Source organism: Corvus moneduloides, chromosome Z, assembly GCF_009650955.1.
Source record: "Corvus moneduloides isolate bCorMon1 chromosome Z, bCorMon1.pri, whole genome shotgun sequence".
Lineage (NCBI taxonomy): Eukaryota > Metazoa > Chordata > Aves > Passeriformes > Corvidae > Corvus > Corvus moneduloides.
Window position 1 is genome coordinate 9454338 of NC_045511.1, and position 19961 is coordinate 9474298.

Consider the following 19961-nt stretch of genomic DNA (forward strand, 5'->3'; position numbering starts at 1 on the left):
TAGCTGTTCCGCACGAGGGAGCTTTATTAGTTCAGCGAAGGGGAGCCAGGGACGGGCGTCTCTCTGTCCTCGCAGGGGCAGGGGGCTGGCTTTATAAGGGATACAGGGGGTGGGTGCCAGAGGGTGAAGGCCAATGGGTTACAAAGGATCTGCATAGAGCCCCCCAGAGGATTCTGGGTTTGTCTTCTTCTCGCCATAACTGCAGAGTGGCTGCCTTTCCAGGGGAGCTCTGCTGGGAGGTTTAGGCACTCTCCTTATCTCAGCAGACATCCCTCCAGGGCAGGGGCTGGGCATACCCCACAGTCTCCCATATTTACAAACTCATTTCCGCCAATGTATTAAAGTGCTCAAACACATGTTTTGGTCAAAATGACTGTGTTCACAGAGCCGTCTGCTGCCTCAGATGCTCACCTGCAATCTGCACTGTGTGCTAGAGACTGCAACTCACATTCTTCCCAAGCCAAGTCCAAACATGCTGTCTGTACAAAGGGCATGGTTTGCTCTCTCCTAAAAGAAAGAAGAGCAATAAAGGTCAGCAGGGAATGCCTCTGACTTTTTCAGTGCACCCTAAGTAGCCTTTTCTATCTACTCAGCTTTATCCTTGCAATCAAAAAGAACCTGGCACGGGGCAGAAAAAACTAGAAAATAATAGTCAAATGTAACCCTTTCCCTGGGTTATCTCAGGTGAACCACTTTGTGTTTCATTGGACTTAAAACCACCCATGAGGCTGATGTAAGGATAAACACATTAAATGTTGTCAAGCATGGGAATAGGGTCCACGTGGAGAGATCACATTTCCTTCTGACAGATTTGTTTCAAACCCTGTGAGTCAAACTGAAGAATATAAGTAAACTTAATAGTTGGAATGACCTCATATCCTCAAAGTAGACTGTTTAACATTTTTATCTGAAACATAATTTTCCAGTAAATAACAATGCAGCCCTTAGCACTATGTTTTCTAAAGCCCTACAGCTGTCAGATACAATTTACTGTTCTTCTTATATGAGTTATTTAAAAACCAAATAAAATTATTTTTTTCTGATAAGAAACTGTCTTAGAAGTACTAACTCTAATTTGTGGTTAAATCAATCAAAATCCAATAATTACTAGATCTTGAAAGGCTACGATACAGTTAACTATTGTTTCCAGTAACTCTCACAACCAAAAGAAGGCAAAACACACTACAGAGGAAGCTGGAACAACGAAAAATGAAGAGATGCCTTTTTTTTTCCTGGCATTTCTGAGGTTTACAAAATGTGAAGTAAAATTCATAGATCAGCCAGGATAAATTGGTATCAGTTATTGCTGGAGAAATATTACATTAGCTGTAGATTTTTCACTACTGATACACTGTGCACATTCTTCTCTTCATTAATAATTTTTAAATTAATTTTTATATTGAAAGGTAAAACTCAATTAGAATAAGTTATCTTTGTATAATCCTCCCACAGCTTACTGAGAACAGAAGTATTTGGAAATATATTAACAATTGCTGAATTATACCTAAAGTTAAAAACTACTTATGATTATTCTTTTTCACTTTGAAATTCACATTCTATACACCAATATATTTTAGGCTACTTTCACCACTAAATATATATATATGTATGTGTTTTGTCTCTGGAAATATTATCCAAGTTGTAATATAACCTTGATAAGTCCTTTGTGAAACGCCTTGCAGAACAGATCTGCTGTTAAAAAGTCACACTCAGAAGTTCATCTTTGAACTCCTCTAGTGTGACATAATCTCAGCTGAAAAAGCCATTTTAACTCTATTATTACCAGTGTCAAATAAAATTTATGTACTTACAGGACTGAAAAGATACATGAGATGACTCATAGCTCAGGAGCTCCTCTCATTGATCCCACTGGACACTTCTAATGAAGGGGTTTACAGCTCTGGATGAAAATGATTCCCATGCAGAAGTAAAGAGTGAGTATCACTTTAGGCACCAGAAGAACAATAGGATTATGATGCATATTCAGCCAGAAAATGTAAACATGGGAAAAATAAGTATTCCATAAATTCTTGGCATGCAAACCCTGAGTCCTGATAATCACTCTTATGGCAGCAGGCAAGTAATTTGCTCAATATTGAGGCTCGGATGGCTTTCCTTCCTTTGTCTGAACTCTGTTTGCTGCCTGACATTTTTCCACTTCTCCAAACAAAATATTTGCAGACTGGAAAATGGCCCTTCCCTCTGCAAAGAACTAGAAATATTTGCAGTTAGTTTTGTGTTAAAATAGTGCTTTCCTTCACACACAATTATCCAAGACCACCTCTCTCTGAACCAACATACGTTTTTTTAATTAAAGTACTAAGCTATTCAGTTCTAAGTATGCATCATTTCAGTGAGTATTTAAATAGTTCTGTATCTGCTACATAATGTTGAACTTGGGTGAATTAAAAACTAGCTGAATTATCACTCTTGAAACTGAATCTTCTCTTTAAGAAGAGTATGGTACAATAAGCATGGCTATATTCCTGTAGTGTGGAAATTCCAGGGTACATATGCTTGTGCTGTCTTGGATGGTGTTGTTCTACCAACATGTGTATGGATTATTAAAATTTAGGAGAGTGAATATGCACATTCATTCAGATTCTCTATTGTTAGGTATGTCCCATGCACACAGACTGAGTTCTCTGCCTCTCTGCTGATGAGGACAGGGACATATCTTACTTCCCTTCTGCAAAGTTTTAATGTGATCAAATGGCAGCATTGTTCCTTCCACTTCAGTTCTTTGTTTTTGGCTATGATGGCTCTGTAGTCAGTAAAAGTGCTGAAGATTGTATTATGGCTTTTGCAACCTTTTTCATCTTTCTTATTTCTGCTCCCTCACTGGGAGTAGAAGTCCTGTCATTAGAGGAAAAAAAACCCCCAAAACGTAGCTTTCATTTAAGAGACAAAAGAATTAAATGGCAAAAGACTAATAAAAACTGTTTAAAGTCTCATGATTTTGAAATTACAAATAACACTTTCAGTTACGTAACTTTGTCCACCTTTTTTCCACTGCAGTCCTCTTTTCTCCTTCTAAATTAATACATAAAGACCAAAAAAAAAAAAAATGTTCAAAGTAAAAGGATGCTGTCAGAGTTTCTAAAGTTCACTGAAGTTTGCTCATAAATAAATGGAGTTGGTGTTTAACTTGATTACTTCTCTCCACCAGGGAAGGCTTATGCCACTTAACTTGTTACTTATTTTATGCTGCCTTATCTTCAGGTTTTATCTTCAGAATTACAAACATATTTCCAAACTGGGGGGGGGGAATCAGTTAAACTAAGTTTCTGTTAACTACCCAAAAAACCCCCAAACAAACTACAACACCCCCCTCCCCCCCCCCGGAAAACCATAAAATACCTAATTTGGATGAGAAAAAGTCTACAGTCTGCCACCATACCCACAAGAGACAGGAAGTTTTCACACGTTGATTATCCCAGGGCAGGTGCCCCAAATAGCTCAAATGTAATTACATAAGTAAGGCCTGGTTCTTCAGACAACTTAGTGCTCCTGCTTATTGGTGATAATTGAGCAAGTACTGCAGCAGAATGGAGGATACCTTCATACATAATTTATATTATATACAAAATTCTCATGATTTTTTTATGGTTGCCACAAAAGAGAGGCTGTTTTCAAAAGTCTGAAAGGTTGGAAGATAGAGAATTTGTGAAAAAGAAAGACTTATCAAAGGTGCTCTTGGTGCTGTTATTAAAGCAGTAGGTGAGACTCACATGTGTGCCTTCAGTAGAACTACAATTAGAACAGTTGTTCTCAATCTGCATTCAGATTTTGAGTAACTGTTCTCAAAGTGTATTCACATCAGAGGCTGCCTTACTTTTACAGGTACATTACTGTAATGAAGGATACTGCCTCCCTTGACATCCGGTCCTGTTTGAGACATTTATAACACCTTCTGCAAATTTTGAAGCACATCTTGCAAAGCAAACCCTGTGACGAGGTGGCATGCATTTGTATCACAGTGAACTTTACTTCTACATTAAACTAACAGATTGTAGACATTTCTTTACTTGTCCATACATAAGGCTGCAATTTAAATTGTGTTTTCAACAAAATACTGGGGTTTTTTCATTATATTTTGCATTTAAAAATTAATTTTTGTTCAGATATCAGAAATCAGGGGACTGGTGGGCAGAAAGAATTCTTTGCCAAAAATCTTGCTTGAATTTTTGGATGCCAGTTCCTTATGATGTTGTGTTTGCCATATGAACAAAGCCTTTACTACATAATCTGCAACCCTGCACAGTAACAACTGACAATCTTATATGATCAGTATTGACAATTTTAGTAATTGGTACTGGCAGCAACCTAAGATTTTCAAAAAATGTGATCCTAAAGCACTATAGCCCCAATTTTTGTTACATACATAGCTCTGATCTTAGACTACAACATTAAACATTTGATAAATGGCAGAATTCTCAATAGAGATTATGTGCTTAACCTTGCAAATTGCCTTTGAGGAGGTAGCAGGAGATACTGGATTTATAGCTACTCAGCAGGATGCAGACAGCATAGAGCAGGCAATTGCAGAATATGAAGATTGCATAATCTGGCCTGTAATTTTAAATCCAGACAAAACTTCTGTTTAGTCAAATCCTTAAAAGAGAGCAACCAAAAGATAAATGTTTGGACAAAACAGTAAAATGCTGTTTTGTAGTCTTGTACTAGCACTCAGTATACTACTTTGGCTCCTAGAAACCTGTAAATTTTGCATTGTTCTTTAAAAATTTTATTATAACCTGACTGTTACCACAGAATGGGGAACTCATTCCCCAGTGCAGGTGTTGCATAACATCTCTTTCAGCACATCCTCTTGATAGTGGTCCACAGACTAGTAACACATTACCTCCTGGCCTTGCGAAATTATATCCTGGAAAGCTTGCAAGACTTATTTCTAAAGTAATTCTACATTGTGTCTTCTATTTACCACTGTTTATTTTCATGCTTTTACAACTAAAAATTTCATACCCATAAAAAAAGTCAAGTCCAGCTAGAGTCTAATAAGGTCTTGATGATTCAGTTTCAAATATTGAAAGCTGCTAAGCACCATCTCTGAAATAAACTTCCACCTCAAGTGGTTTTCAGTCCATTTTGATTGTTTCCTTCTTTTTCACTGTTCTTCTCACATACACATTAGTTACCTTTTCACAGTCTAAGTGGATTTTATAAAAAGCAAACCTCCAGTCAAGAAAACTGCTGGATCACATATGCCCTTTGGTTATTTTACTGTTTTAGTCATTAACAGAAATAAATGAATGCCAAAGACTGGGCTTTGAGAACACAGGATTTGGTTGTTAGTGAAAAGGAGCTGTAAGAGTTCAAATTACAATCCACGTTTGTATTCAGCCAATAATCTACATATATCAGTTTTCAGAGTTTCATTTACTTTCCTTTTGCCATGAAAAATTTCAGCAAAGATCTTCCTGAATCAGCCGAATAAACCAGCAATTTCCCTGTATCAGAGGTTTTATTAAATATAAGGTTTTTTATAAGCCAGAGTACGGTTGAACACATGAATTCTTGTTCCAAAACAATTGTAATATTTGCCAAGTAATTACCATGTGATAATAAGTCAACGTTTCTCTATGGAAGTGAGAGAAGAGGAAAATATGCTGGATATGAATAAGTGTAGTAGATTAGACTTGGTATGTAAAATTTAAATACTTTTCCTGAAATTTCTAATTACTCACCAGACAATTTTCCAAATGCAAGCTAATATAATAATTAATTTTTTAAAATATCCCAAATATTCTGTTTTATCATTGTTATCACTAACCTTATAATTTCTGAAACCTCTCATTCTTACACTTTCAATGATCTACCAAATGCAGCTGGAGTTCTTACGGAGTAATCTAATCTAGCATATTATAATGGTAAGGCAAACTCTGAGCATGAAAACCCTTAAAGAGCTGTTTGGTTCGCTTGACCAGTTCCTCTAAATTCTGCTTCTATTTTGCGTTCCTTCTGCCATCCTTCCTCCTGCCTTTGCCTTTCTCTTTACTGTTCCATTGTACTGGAATTGTTCCATTCTCATACTGTTCCATTTGTGGCTTCTGTATCTCATACCGTGAGTATAGGAAAAAACAGTTCCTTCAACAGCAGTCTAATAACTATTTTCTTTCAATTCAGCATTAAGTAAATGTGGGATGTACTATTAGCAGATGACAAGGCCTGAAGAAGAGCTGAGATGGAATCCTGCAAAGGCATTCATCATGTCTTCTGACTGCTCACCAAAGTTAACTTGGTTGAAAATACAGAAGCCAGTCCTATACAGGACTAAACACCAAGTCACTCAAAACCAATTGTCTCCATCAGAACCTCTGCAGTTTCCAGTGTGCAGGAGCTGACAAAGCTACAGCTAGGTCCTAGGTGGGACTGCCCTAACAGATCCATTTGTGCCAGCTGCCAGTGTTTAGTCATACATTTCTACTAACCAATCCATGTGGATTCCAGGTGGATAAAATACGTTTTACCAAAAGGTGCTGCACACGCAGCCACTAAATAAAGTGAACATAAAGTTTTCTTTTCACCCATTCCAGGGACTGGAGCTATATACCAGTCCTTTCATATCTTTAGGCTGTTCATACTCCTCTCTCCTCTACCTCTCCTTCTCCTCCTCCCCTTCTCTCTCCTCTCCTTTCCCTTACCCACCACCAAGATAAGTCTCTTCAGGCCTAACTGGTTCAGATAAAACAGCTTTCAAGTGTCAGCCAATTTTTTTCCTATTAAAAGCTGAAGATCATCTACCATTCCTAAACAGCTTTATCTGAATTGGATTCTCTCTCTGAATCCCATCACTGTGCAGTTTTAGCAGGCTGGCAGATAAACAAACATGGGGGTTCAATCTCTCCTTGTAGCCATTGCATTTTGAGTATTCCTGGAACACACAGCAAATGTGAAAGAGTCCTGTTCCCAGTCTTTTGCCATTAGTTGTACTTACTGGGAGTTTTTATGAATGAAAATTTTATTCTGAACGACACTGTACTGGTATTGGAAAATATGAATGGAAGCACGAACATATGTAGCGCTGGAAAATCAACACGGGCATTTACTCTGCATAAACTCCAACAGCTCTGTCAGCATGGAGAGCTAAGATGGTGTAAAGTCTTATTTTTTGCATCATTGATACAAACTTTTTACGCAACTCAACCTCTGCATTAGCTGAAGCTGACAAGAAGGAAAGAAGCAGTAAGTACCCCATCAGTTATTCTTTCAGAGAATGCCACCGTGGCAGATTCCATTTTGCACTATCAGAATTCAGTTATTTACCAAGCAGCAAACAGAAATACATATAATGCACATATACACATGAGTGGGTTTACTAGGTAAGTACACGTAAATATAGAAAAAAAAAAAAAAGAGTGTAAACAATTTCATTTAGCTATTATCAAAAACCTGAGAAGCTTTTGCTAGAAATGGTGCTCCCTGGGCACTGCTGTACAAGCCGGGAGATGTAGAAAAAGAGATGCAAAAGAGCCGCAGCTCCCATACAGTATAACCCAGCTGCCCTGGAGCCAGTGACCCTCAAAGCTGGGCTCTCCAGAAGATCACCACCTAAAGGGTAGGGACAGACAGACTAGCTCTGCCCCAGGCAATCTTCTCCGGGCAAGCCCTGCCAGAGCCGTTTGCCGCCGAGAGCTGCTCCTGCACAGGTGGTCCTGCAGCCACTGCCCCTTTGGGCCAAAAATAACTCGCGACCCCGTGGCCCTACCTGCGCCGTCAACCTCCCGCTGCCCCGGGGGTCTCGCAGGTGGCTCAGCCGCCAGGGCCTCGGTCCAATTAGCCACCGGTGCGCGCCCCCGCCCTTCCTCCGCCACTTAAAGCGCGGCGGGCCCGCTGCTGAGTAGATCTTCCCGCGGAGGGGGACGGTCGTGGCACGAGCGCTTTCTCGGCGGTTTTTTTGGGGCCTCTTGTTTTTTTTCTCGCGGTAAATTTGGGGCAGCTTTGCTTTTGGCCTCCATCGTTGCTGGAGTAGCCGGCCCTTCCGCAGAGCCGCTCCGGCCCGCTGGAAGCTTCCTCAGGCGGTGCAGCCCGCGGGGTGTGGATCCGGGCCGAGCCAGGGGAGCGCGGCGGGGGCACCATGCCTGCTGCCTTCTCCGGCCGGCGCCTGGGGCGCTTGCTGCCTCTGCTGCTCTGCATCAGCCTCTTGGAAGGGAGCCCTGCAGGTAAATGTAAGCTCTCCCCGGGCCGGGCCCCCTCCGCCCTCCGTGTCGGGCGGGCCGGAGCGAGGTGGACCGGAGCACCGCCTGGGAGCAAAGGTCCTCCTTGCTCCGCAGCATCCCCCCGGCTCTCGGGGGGACGCAGCGCTGCCCCAGCACGGCGGCTGCATTTCGGCCTTGCCTGTGGGAACAGCTGAGGCGTTTCTTTTTCTCAGCGGCCCCGACCCTCCCTGGCGCCCGTGCCTCCCTCAGCGTTCGGGGTTCTCGTGGGACAGCGGGACTCCGCTCCCGATGTTCCCCGGCGCCGGGGTGGTGGGCGGCAGCAGATGGGCTGAGCCGCATCGGCGGTCAGCCGTCCCGTAGCCTTACCAGCTTCTCCTTCACTTACCAGAGGGTTTATTAGCTCACAGGTGTAGGACTAGGAAGGTGAGGTGTTGTGTCTTAGTGCTGTCTTATCCTTACTGAGAAAAGCGTTTAAATGCTGAAAAAACCCCCACCCAACCCCCTTCCCCCCCCCCCGATGAACAGATTACATTATTAAGATACCAGTGTGGCTGGTAGGTTGTGGGGGATGCTCCTTGGGATTTTGTGTTGCGTTTCTAAACGTAGCATTTAAAACCCGTGAAGAAAGAGGGACTTGAGCCTTCTGGGCCTCGTTCCTCCTCTAGTAGCTTTCAGCAGTTCAGGAGCAGACCAGCTGCTTCTCGGGAAATACGTTCTTATTTCTAAAACTAGTGGATTTTTGTTTTGGTTTTTCTGAGGCATTGCAGAGTAGTAGAGAGTGGTTATAGAAGGAATTACTGGGTTGCTGATGTTTGCTGTGAAGGGTGAGATTCTTAGAGTAGGTCGTGCCAAGGCCAAGAGTTCTCTTCTGTCTGTGTGTGCATACTCTTAGGTGAATATCCGTGCTGGGACTTGATTTCACTGTGGTTTAGCTGCATTTTCAGTGTGTGAAATACAAGTAGTTGGTTTTTTCTGTCTCAGCTGCACTCCTAGTACCAAGAGGAGCAGTACTGCTCCCTAGGTGATTGTACCTTCTGTCAAATTTCTAGTAGTTTCACATAATTTGAAAGGAAACATACTTCTCTAGTCTTGTTTGAAATGCATATTTATGTATGCACACAGAGAAAAATCTACTTTGTAGTTCTTAAGTCTTTTTAAAATACGTGTGTATTTATGTACACACACAACTTGAAGTCCTTTCTAACGGCTCACTTAATTGAGAAGTTTTTTGAGTGTAAATGGTCTGTTTTTTGTAGGAATGCGTGAGTCAGCATGTGGCTAATTGCCATAAGCTATTTATTTTTGATAGCTGTTACTGCCAAAAACCATACCTGATGGTGGCTGAAGCAATTTAAAGTTTATGTAAAGTGGTTGGTGAAATGATAGCCTTTCACGAGAAAAAAACAAAGCAAACAAGTGAATCAAACAGCTAAACTCTTATTTGTATTTTCAAAACTTGCACAAATTACCATCTTCCTAAAGTGGTGGGTATCATTTGTGGTTTTGAGCAGACATCAGAAATAAGGCACTAACTTTAGTAATTTTCATCTGTATAGAGTGAAGCTGTTGTTTTTCAGCCTTCCTCTAAATGTTTTTATAGCTGTATGAACTACATAGGGAGGCATCATACTGTGGTTTCCATGATGGTCGAAATGAAAAAACCCTTTACTCTTCCATTGGTTATTAACTAGATGGGTGTAAAGCTGAGCACAGGGACTATCTACACAGCTGCAGCAAAGAGAAGTTCATGTCACCTGAAGAGAGAAGAATTAAAAACTCTTTTCTAGTGAAGTCCAGAAACTGTGTTTTGGAGATGTGAGGGTTCTTCAACCAAAAGAAATGCTTGCAGTAAAAGTAAGCAGAGGGAGCACTTGCTACACAAGGATTGAGTTGCAGAAAGGTGGGTTACATGGTCTGCAGCTGGTGAGGCAGATGCCCCAAAAGCCCTATTAGATTTTTGTTTTGAGATGGTATCTTGAAGAAATACATATTTTGTTATCTTAGTCATGTAATTGTTTAGCTAATTGTTTTGGAAAAATCTAAACTCCTGCTTTTATTTTGTATTGAGTTAAGGGTAATTTCTAACTAGGTGTCACAATGTTGTTCAGAGCTTGTTGCTTGCTTTGTTTACCTTTGTGGTTGTCTAATTTAGTTGCAGCAAGTGCTCACAGATTGATTTAGGAAAAGCAATTCCACCACGTCTCATCTCTCAGCTTCTGCTCCTGAAGAAATCAATGAGCTATGAGTATAGAACACACTTGATTCCTTACGGACTTTGCTTCCAGGTTGGGTTTTTCTGGTTTCACTTGAGGGAATGGCTTTTATCAGGGCATTTGGAAGGCCTTAATGTTGATCCTCTGATGTCTTTGGGGCATTGGGAGGTTCTGGTGGCTGGTTTTGGATGCTGCTGAATGCTTGTGAACTTAAAAGTGTATGGTTGATATTAAATTAAATAGTAAAATAAAGATGTTAAACCAAACTGTATTTCAGCCTTTTCTTAGCTGCCTTTCTAACTAAAAGAGAGAAAATAGATTTTTAAGCCTGAAATTGCTCTGCTAATAGTAAGCATGATATATCTATACTTTATTCCCCCAAAATATTGGCTGCCTTTTGAAGCAGAGGTAAGGTAAAAAATGAAATTGACATCATACTCTTGCTTATTCCTTCCCACATGGAAATTAAGGAAATGAGAACTCAACAAGCTACCACACTATTGATTAAGTCTGATGCAAAACAATTATAGGCTAAGGCATGCAGCCATGACTCAATAGCTAGAGAAGTACTCCATGTGACTTGCTTACATCATTGCGTGGCTCGGTGACACTAATGATGCAGTGCTGGCTCATCTTGATCTCCAGTGCTATTCAGCAAGTATACATGAGAGGAAGAGAGTGGTGCAATGTTAGCTGTGTTTTATGTAGTTTGACGTGGACAGATAAAGATTAAAGATCTGGAAGCAGTGGTGACAAAAATAACTGTACTTGACTTTTTTCACTTGATACATGAATCAAGGAAGAAAGCCAAGATGATAACTCTGTTAGTATGCAAACCACATTGCAGGTTATCTGCCTTCATTGCAGAGAGATAACAGAGCTGCTTTACAGCTTGGCAGTGGCACCTTCTAAATTTATCATCTTTGGTGATTTTAATTAATGTGCAGGTGATCCATGACATGCTTAGAATGCCTCAAGATGCTGCAGTTATAAAAATTCATGGACCTTTCTTCAGTTTTACTATGAATATCAGAAAAATAATAGTTCACCTTGCTCAGTACCTCTGTCAGGCAAAGAATAAGATTCAGTCTTCTTGCTGTCTGGCTCATAAGCCAGCACATCCTCGGAGCAGATTTTTTAAATTCCTTTCTTAGGTGAAGGGCTGGAAGGGAACAGCTGGCTGTGGGATCAGTGGACTGATAGGAAAAAGTATGGAAAAATGAAAAGGCTGCTGTTAAGAACTACTAATGCTTATTTTTTTTCTTTTAATCGTATCTTTTGGCTACCTTGTTTCACTCTTGATCCAAACTGGTTGAAGTTTGATGGGCAGATTGAGACAGCAGATGGTGCAAGCTGTGATGGAGTAACTGTGTGCCTGAGGTGCCAATGAGAGAATCTATAGGTTGTGTATGCCTTTAGGTGCTGAAATGGGATAGGAGTGTTAGTAGTGTTCATTTTTAGGAAATGGCAGAGTGCTGACTTCACCTCCTGCTGAAGGCATGTGGTTCTCAAGTCTGAATGCACATAAAAATACGATGTAGATTTTCACTGTTCACTTAAGAGTTAGGCTAGATCCTTGTGGGTCCCTTCCAATTCAGAATATTCTGTGGTCTGTGTTTGTTGCTGTCTTGGATGTCCAGAAGAGTTTATGATGCTAATTTCTCCCCAGTGCAAGACTAATTACAAATGCAAAATACATGTCCTTTTACCCTCGTGTGACTAATGGCTGAATAACTTTCCCTGAGTGCTATGGCAGTGGAACATGTCCTGGAATACCTTTGTCAGTGAAGATAGTTAGTACAAAATAAACACTAGTTCTGTCACCCAAATGTGGAAATAAAGGAATGAGGAGACATTTCCATTCTTCTAAAACGTCTGGGTATCTTGAGTTCTTAAAAGAGTGACAGAACTACTAAGCAGGTCCTCTCTGCCTCTTCCTTTGCTCTTTCTTTTTCCAGTCAGGAACATAAAGCAAGTTAGCATGTCAGCTGGTTCTTGTAAAAGCTGTATTACAGGAGGAGGATCACATTTGCAGTGGTATTATGGAAAATGGAAATAATTGTTAGCATTAGATGTTGAAGTTAATGTTTGATACAGATGTCTTTTTTTTTTTGCTTACCAAGGTGCTAATGGAAGCAAAGGTGGCTTGTTCATTGCTTTTTCATCACACTAGACTTGTAAAGTTGTCATGAAGTTATTCTATTGGAAAATCTGATAATCTGTGTTAAAAATAATTGACCAGTGTCAGTAGCATAAGTGGTGTTTTAAGCCCATGAACAAGACAGGATGTGAGTACAGTTTATAAAGTTGCTGGAACATTCTGAAGAATGGCTTTGCCTGGCTGTAAGCTAACTGCAAGAAAAGAACTCTGTGCAGAAATTAGAATAAATATTTCCTCTATTCTTTAATCTTTGCTTGCCTAAAGTGAGCTGAAGAACTAATGAAAAACAGTTCTTGTGCATCTTCTAATGTGTATGCTCAGAACGTGAAGTAAAATGGAGAAGAGCTGAGGTGAGGATGTTCTGCTGGAATTATTTTCATGAACTAGCTTTTTGTAACTCAGAGTTTCCTTGAACTTTTTCTGTTTGGTTGGCTTTTTTTTTTTTTAGGTCCAGCTATGACAACACAAGATTCCAGTCAGACTCAGGTGAATTCTGTGACTAAGGGGAAAGCTGGACTTAATGAATCATCTGGTAATTGTTTTATTTCAGTATACCTCAAAGTATAGTCCTTTTTCCTGTTGATATTTGTTTATCATATAGAGTTTACATTTTCACACTTAAGTCTCTTGAAATCAGACTGTGACTTTGTGGAAGAAACAGAAGTAGATACAGCATCTAGACCTTTTGAAGCCACTGCAAGAGCTTGAGTGTTTTAAGTATCTTCAGGACTGGAAAAAGCTGTGCAACTGCAAGTTTCATGATCTGTTGTGCTTAGGCATATATGCCATACAAGCAGGCAATGACCATGGAAGTCAGGCAGCACCCAAACAAGTGCCACTGCAGGGAGATTGCTCTAGTCTTTAGATGTGATAATTTTTAATAGGAGAGCTCCGTATGCCTGTGTGTTAGTGAAAGGTATAGTAATGCCCTTGCATCACTGTGCCTGCTAGCTTCATCTTTTGTAATTGTGGCTGTGTCAAAACTGCCTGTTGTTCCTGTGCCTTAACTGTAGTTTTAATGGGAAGCCAAGAATAAGTTCCAGGCAGGACAAGAAACAAGAAATGATTGTTGATTCTATTTTTCCATTCTACACAAAGATCAGAAAATCAGAATTTCAGCACTGTCCCAAAGCTCATGTTGATTAGTGCAAGAAGATAGGAGCTAAGTTATATTTATATGTGACCTCAACAAAGTTCTGGCAAGTTGCTTCACCCACAAGCTGGGTGGGTTTTTTTTGAGATAATGGTATTTATCATCTTCAGAGCTTTTTAGCACACTGTGAGAACTAGGAGTGCAACAGCTAATAGGTTCAATAACTCCCTACATACATAAACACATGGGGACATGTGTGAAACATAGAAAATGTTTAATATATGACCTCACCTGAATATTTTCAATTGATACGTGAATTGAGGAAGAAAGTCAGTATGAAAATCCTGTTTGTGGGCAAGACACTTTAAAGGTTGTGTTGTTTTTTGTGGCTGGATCTACCATATGAACTAGCACTGATGCTCTCTGAATTATCATTCTGAGGGATTTCAGGATATTTTGGGATATGGGTCATGCACATACTAGACTGACATGAACTCAGGTGATCTGTCACAGCCCTGGTGTGCTGTCTGTTTGCACATACAGGCAGGCTAAGATCTGCCAGAATTTTTCAGCCTTGACATATTATTTCCTGGGTAAACACTTGGACTAGTTTACTTCTCCATGGGGTGGAGATCAAGGCTTGTTGTGTTCTTGTCTAGAGCAACAGGACTATTGTCTACTGCTAGAGACAGCTTTGATTTCTCTGCTTAAAAAGCCATTTTGTACTACCAGTTGAGACAGCAATGTACTGTAAACAACACCAAATGAAATAGCCTGAAGCTCTGTTCTTCCATACCAACCACCTAAATATACAGGACTATTTTTACTTAAACTGGTCGAAGCTTGAGGGAAAGTTTGAAAATGGAGATGGAGCAAGCCAGGCAGAAGGTTGATTTCCTGTGGCACAGAATTCGTTGTGCTATGAACTTGATAGGATGTTTTCTGGAACTGGCCAACAACTTGAAAGGCCTGTGGTACCTCTGCTTGTGCCTTTAGATGCAAACCACTAGCAGGGATCTCCTTCAGTGCAGCCCGATCCTGTCAGCTGTAGCTCAGAGGCATGTGTTTAACGGCTTTACCTGAGCGTTCAGTATTTTACGCAAAGGAAGAGAAGGAATAATTCTGATGAGATGTCGGCTTTCAGAGGTGCTGTTTCTACTGTGCAGTGATCAATTTGGCCACCCAATGCATCTCTTGAGTGGGAAGGCTAAAGCTGTAGCCCAGTTCCTCTATCTTCTCAGTTGTGGTTGGGAATCATGAAGAGGAGAGGTAATCAAGCCCCTTTCTTTCTACAAAAACCAGAATAATTTTCTTTTATAAAGCTATGTGACTAGGTAGAATCAGTCCCTAATTACTGTTCATATATTTCTGCAATGCATTATGAAATATTTGACAATAAAATTACTTTCCAAAAATGTAAAAGCACATGTGGCTTAAAACATTTCATGTATCTATCAGATTGTTGGTGGTGAAATCTATTTCTTTCATTTCATCACTTAATTAAAAGAAGGTTATTGTAGCTGGGCTACATCTGTTAGAGCTGCAGCTTATTAATTTGCTTTATTTCTCTGTTCTTGAAATGCATGAGAACAAGTGATGGGAACAAACTGTGCTGAGAGTTGCTGTATCAAGCTTTGTAGAGCTTTATAAAAGATCTCATACTCTCTGAGGAATATGTAACCCACAGCCCTACCAAAAAGGAATTTTGGTGACCATACAACTTGTAAATACAAGTTCTCCTCACAAAAGGAGAATAATATTTTTAGGTTGGGCATATGATGTTTAATATTGTTATCCTTTCTTTGTAGAAGGGCATTTCCTGCTGTGTATCAGGACTTCTGAGAAGTAGTGAGGGTCTTGGACCACTTTGTAGTGGACCACAAGGTGTTCTTGCCTCTGCATTTGTTAAAGCAGCACCTCGATGAGATAGTCTGCCTCTGACTTCCTGTCTGTAGTAGCTTTGGGAATGGCAACAGTCTGTTGTTCTGGGGTTTTTTGTTGGTTGTTTTTTTTGTTTTGTTTTGTTTTTTTTTTTTTTTTTTTGGTTGGTTGGTTTTTTTTAAAATTTTCTAAAGCTTATTACTTTTTCAAGAACTATTTAAACATTGATGTAGTCCTGTATGTAAGCTATATGTGACTTTTTGAGTCAGGGTGTAAAATAGCTATGACATTTTTAGACTACTGATGTTTACAAATGCAACATTACAATAAAGCTAGAAACTATTATCTAACATAGCATGACTGCTGTAACAGCAACCCTCCAACACTGCTGCTTTAAGATTATGGCTGCTAACACAGGTCTATAAAAGGATCTCCACAGGAGTCAGCATTTGGCAAGGTCCATTTTCTCCCTCTAAGATTGTTATAATTAATAATTGCAGTACCATATTGACACTACTGTGTGATTATTTATATAGGATAACATAACTTTGTTTCCCCCCAAACCTTGTTAGGTCCAGATGTTGCCACAGAAGAGCTCAAGCCAGCAGGCAAGGAGATCTCGTATGATGTCTTGGAGTATGAGATAGTCCTACCTGGTGAGGGTGTTATTTTTTGTCTTCCAATTATTTTACATTGAATGTGCGTACACACAAACTTTCGTATAAGAGTTGCAGAAGTATCTAGAATGGCAAGTTCTTGATAAAGTGAAGATGTTTACAGTGGGCATGTGATGAGCTCAGTAAAAGGTATGTACATTTATGCTATTATTAACTTTTGTGTTCTAATAATAACTATTTTTCAGTGGAGAATTAGATTTCTACTTCTGTTAAAACTACAAGTAAAACCAATTCATACCTCTCTCTTCCTCCAAATCAATTGAAGTGATAGTTTTTTTGCACCAGTGAATCCACTTGGAGAGACCATGTAAGCTAGGGTACTTGCTGATCAACAGGTATTAGCTTGGCAACGTTGCGGGCGTTAAAACATGAACAGGAAAAATAAACCTGTTCTTAAAGTACATGTGATGTTCCCAGTTGCCAAATAATATTCTAGAATTAATTTCTTGGATAGCTGGAGAAACTAATCTAACTGAAGTATCTCTGGAAGATTTTCAAAGTACTGGCATGATATTCTAAGGATGTAGTTTTGCAGCATTTATGCTGCATTTTCTTCTAGCAGTTGAAGACTTAAGGTACTATCTGAGTCCTGTTCTGGTATGTGCACGCAGTACAGGGATGCCCTAGACATCAGTCTTGCTCTTGGTTAATCCGACATTATCAGGTTTTATGTGCCATTCATTTAGAGTATGGATTTAATTTTAAAATAAGTTCAGAAGGGACAGATATTATTTTCAGCTGGGGTAATTAGTCTGACTGTAAAACTTTTACCGCTGTGAAACCAATTCCATTTGTAAAATTACTTTGATCATAAAGAACCTCAATAAGCTGAGTTATGCTTGGCTCATTTATTGAGTCTAGTTGCTCTAATTAAATGAGTTTCAGTAACTGACTGCAGTGGAAGACTGAGGTGTTGCATTTCTAAGGTTATCTCCAGTTCAATAGATGTTAAGTCTTTTGGCTGGGACTTGCAGTCCTGGACATGTTGTTATTCAGGTTGTAAATGTCTCTGCCAGACCCAGTAAAGTTCACCTACTCTGTATCTGGGGCCATCACTTCAGTGAGACTTCACTGCTGCTTGGGTATGACTTGCATTACTGAGTCAGTGAGCTGTACCTTTAAAGTTCATTTTCTCTTGGAAAGAATGTGAGCTGTGCAATACAACTACACTTTTGTGACAGCCAAATACTACAGGATAGGTCTGGGATTGAAGTGAGCCATGGATGAATTTTCTTGGAGTATTTAGATGGCTAACCACACTTCTAAAGCCCAGTTATGAAATAAAATGTCAGTGCTGACAGGTCCAATGTCTAAGGTGTTTTCTTATAAAAGAGTGCCTTTTTGGATCAGAGAAGATACTTGCTGTTGATATCTACTTTTTGGAAATGCTTAGTTTATGCTCATGAAAAGCAAAAAACTGACAGTTTTTTCTACTGTATTGGAATTGTAATTCTTCTGACTGGCCAGGAAGGCAAAGGCAGCCCTAAAAGGGTTTGAAGATGATTTGATGTCAACTTGAGTAACTGCAGCATGAAAGGCCTGATCCAGCAGTGTTAAGGTTGTGCATTTTACCAACAGCTTCCCTTGCAGTAGGATATAGCTATGGTCTCACAGTATCCTAAAAATCTGCAGCTGGCTAAAATCCAGATGGTTATAGATATTTGTCTTAACTCTTCTTGACATTATTAATATAACTTTGTATATACATACTAAGTACTTAGTGTTTTTCATTTGGATTAAATAATGTAAAAACTTAATCTGTCTCTTAAGTCTACCTTGCTTTCAGTGAAATGAGTATCTATGCTTTTATATTAGAGCCCTCTAGGAAGTTTACCTACAAAAGTGTCTTATATTTGGAGTGTGTTATTTTTGTAAAGGATAATGTATTTTAACTCAATTATGATTTAAGAAATTACTCTGAAACTCTGATTTTTCAGGGGTTATTTTGCCCTGGAGAGTGTAAATAGCCCCTGTTATCCCCCTGTAATTCTGTATATGTAAACAAACAATCTTGGAGGTTTTTTCACCCAGAATGAGGAAATATGTTTTTTCATTAAATGTTTTTAACTTATTATAGGTGTGTCTGGTACTGCACTGCAAAAAATTGTCTCTGTGGGCAGTCCGACTAAAGTTGAACTTACATGCAAATTAGAGGAGCATTCTGATTTGAAAAATCCTCAGGTGACTTGGAAGAGGAGAAATGAAACAATCAGTCACACCAGTAAAACTCAGAACAGCTGGACCATCCAGTAAGTAGCATTCTTTTCACTGTGATTTTCAGTTTATAATGAGTTGTCCTGTTATATACACTGCCCAATACTAGTAATGTGTATATTAGAAAAGGGCCAAATGCAAAGGTTAATCAACATACTGAAGCTTCAGGAAAGGAGAAAGGTTGCAGGTACATCAAGGCTGGAGGAGGAGCTCCTGTTTTTCCTCTAGTGCTCGAAAAACAAAGGTTTTTTTTAAAAAGAACATAGAATAAGGAAACAGTTCCTTGAAGTCCAGTAATTCTGTTCAGTAAGTGAAATAATAATCAGTCTGAGATTAAAATATTTTAACAATTTTTCTTTCCACTCCCTCATTTTCCACATGATCTTTTCCACCTCTTTGATGTTTTGCAGAAGTCTTGAAGGCATCAGTGGTCATTTTCTTTCTTTCCTAGTTAACAAAAAGACGAAGTGAGATTTACAGTAAAGATATTTTGAAGGTTTTCTTAAGTCTTTCAAACCTCTACAGAAACTCAAAAAATGTTGTAGAAGCCTTTCTACAGTTGATACAATTTATTGTTGTTCTCCAGAATTAGGCCGTTTACGCATTTTAACTGATCGGTCTCCAATTTATTTCTGTATAGCTTTAACAGCAGTAATACTTAAATAAAATTTCTGTTATAGAAAATATGATGAGAACATAACTGATACTCCATATACACAGCTGTGTAAATCTTTTTTAAAGTGCCAGTAAAATGTATAGTTTTCCAGTGGACAAGATGCTGGACTTCATTGATGGATGCTCTTTAAAACTATTTTTTATGTTGAAGAGATTACTTAAATGGTTTGTTCTTCCTAAAGCCCTACATAGGATATGCTTCCTAGTTCACATGGTGAACCCATGTTTAATTTAGTAACCTGTAGATAATGGTGCTTAAAGGTGGCCTTCTGTCAGCATGAACGGTGAAAATGGTGTTTATGTTCCAAGGTGTGCTTGTGCTCTTCTGTTTTCTTAAAAATGTTATGCCATTTCTTCATTGTGCTAAACCCGAATCCTAGTGTTTTCAGTGATGTTATGTTCTCTGCTCCATTACTAAGCCTTACTGTTTTCTTTAGAATGCTAGTTAGCACTCACTTGTGGTACAAAAAGAAAATATACATGAAAAACTAAATTGGTGATTCTTTTTTAAGATTGACAGTATCAGAAAGCAGTCACCTGGGAAGTTACAGCTGTGTTCTGAAAGGTGAAGTAGAAGTCAATGCTACATTTCATTTGCAAGGTAATTTAATTAATTTGTATTTATTTTAAGTTTTTGTTTCAGCTGACCACTGCAAGGCTGTGTTAGTGTTCTTTTTGGGTAGTATGGAAATTGCAACCTAATTTTATAAGTAGTGGCTAATATAGTCAGGCTAAGTGAGAATAACTAAGTGTTTAAAGTAATTTTTGTAGCATGGATGGAAGAATTTTGAACCAAAAACTAAAAGCCTTTTTAAAAAAAATTCTAATAACCAAAAGAGCATACAAGTTTACTTCTTTACCCTTATT

The 19961-nt window shown here is 39.2% G+C and overlaps 1 protein-coding gene and 1 long non-coding RNA gene across 5 annotated transcripts in view; one reads left to right on the forward strand and one right to left on the reverse strand.

The window, feature by feature from the left end:
• On the reverse strand, positions 1–8648 carry LOC116437959. Of its 2 annotated transcripts, none has more exons than XR_004237546.1 (3): positions 8566–8648; positions 1812–1900; positions 1–507 (listed from the first exon to the last, which is right to left on the reverse strand). It is a non-coding gene; the product is annotated as an uncharacterized LOC116437959 (long non-coding RNA). The 2 variants fall into 2 exon arrangements; XR_004237547.1 differs by lacking the exon at positions 8566–8648 and adding an exon at positions 7730–7802.
• Positions 7871–19961, forward strand: part of EMB (embigin) — a 22417-nt gene continuing 10326 nt past the window's right edge. The window contains exons 1-5 of one of the 3 annotated variants that reach the window (XM_032096361.1): positions 7872–8183; positions 13003–13086; positions 16101–16184; positions 18283–18454; positions 19607–19695. In XM_032096361.1, coding sequence (XP_031952252.1) covers positions 8099–8183; positions 13003–13086; positions 16101–16184; positions 18283–18454; positions 19607–19695 — 514 coding nt within the window. In that variant the 5' untranslated portion in view covers positions 7872–8098. Of the gene's footprint in view, positions 8184–9984; positions 10081–13002; positions 13087–16100; positions 16185–18282; positions 18455–19606; positions 19696–19961 lie in introns of those variants that run through there. The other 2 variants (XM_032096362.1, XM_032096363.1) reach the window with 2 other exon arrangements.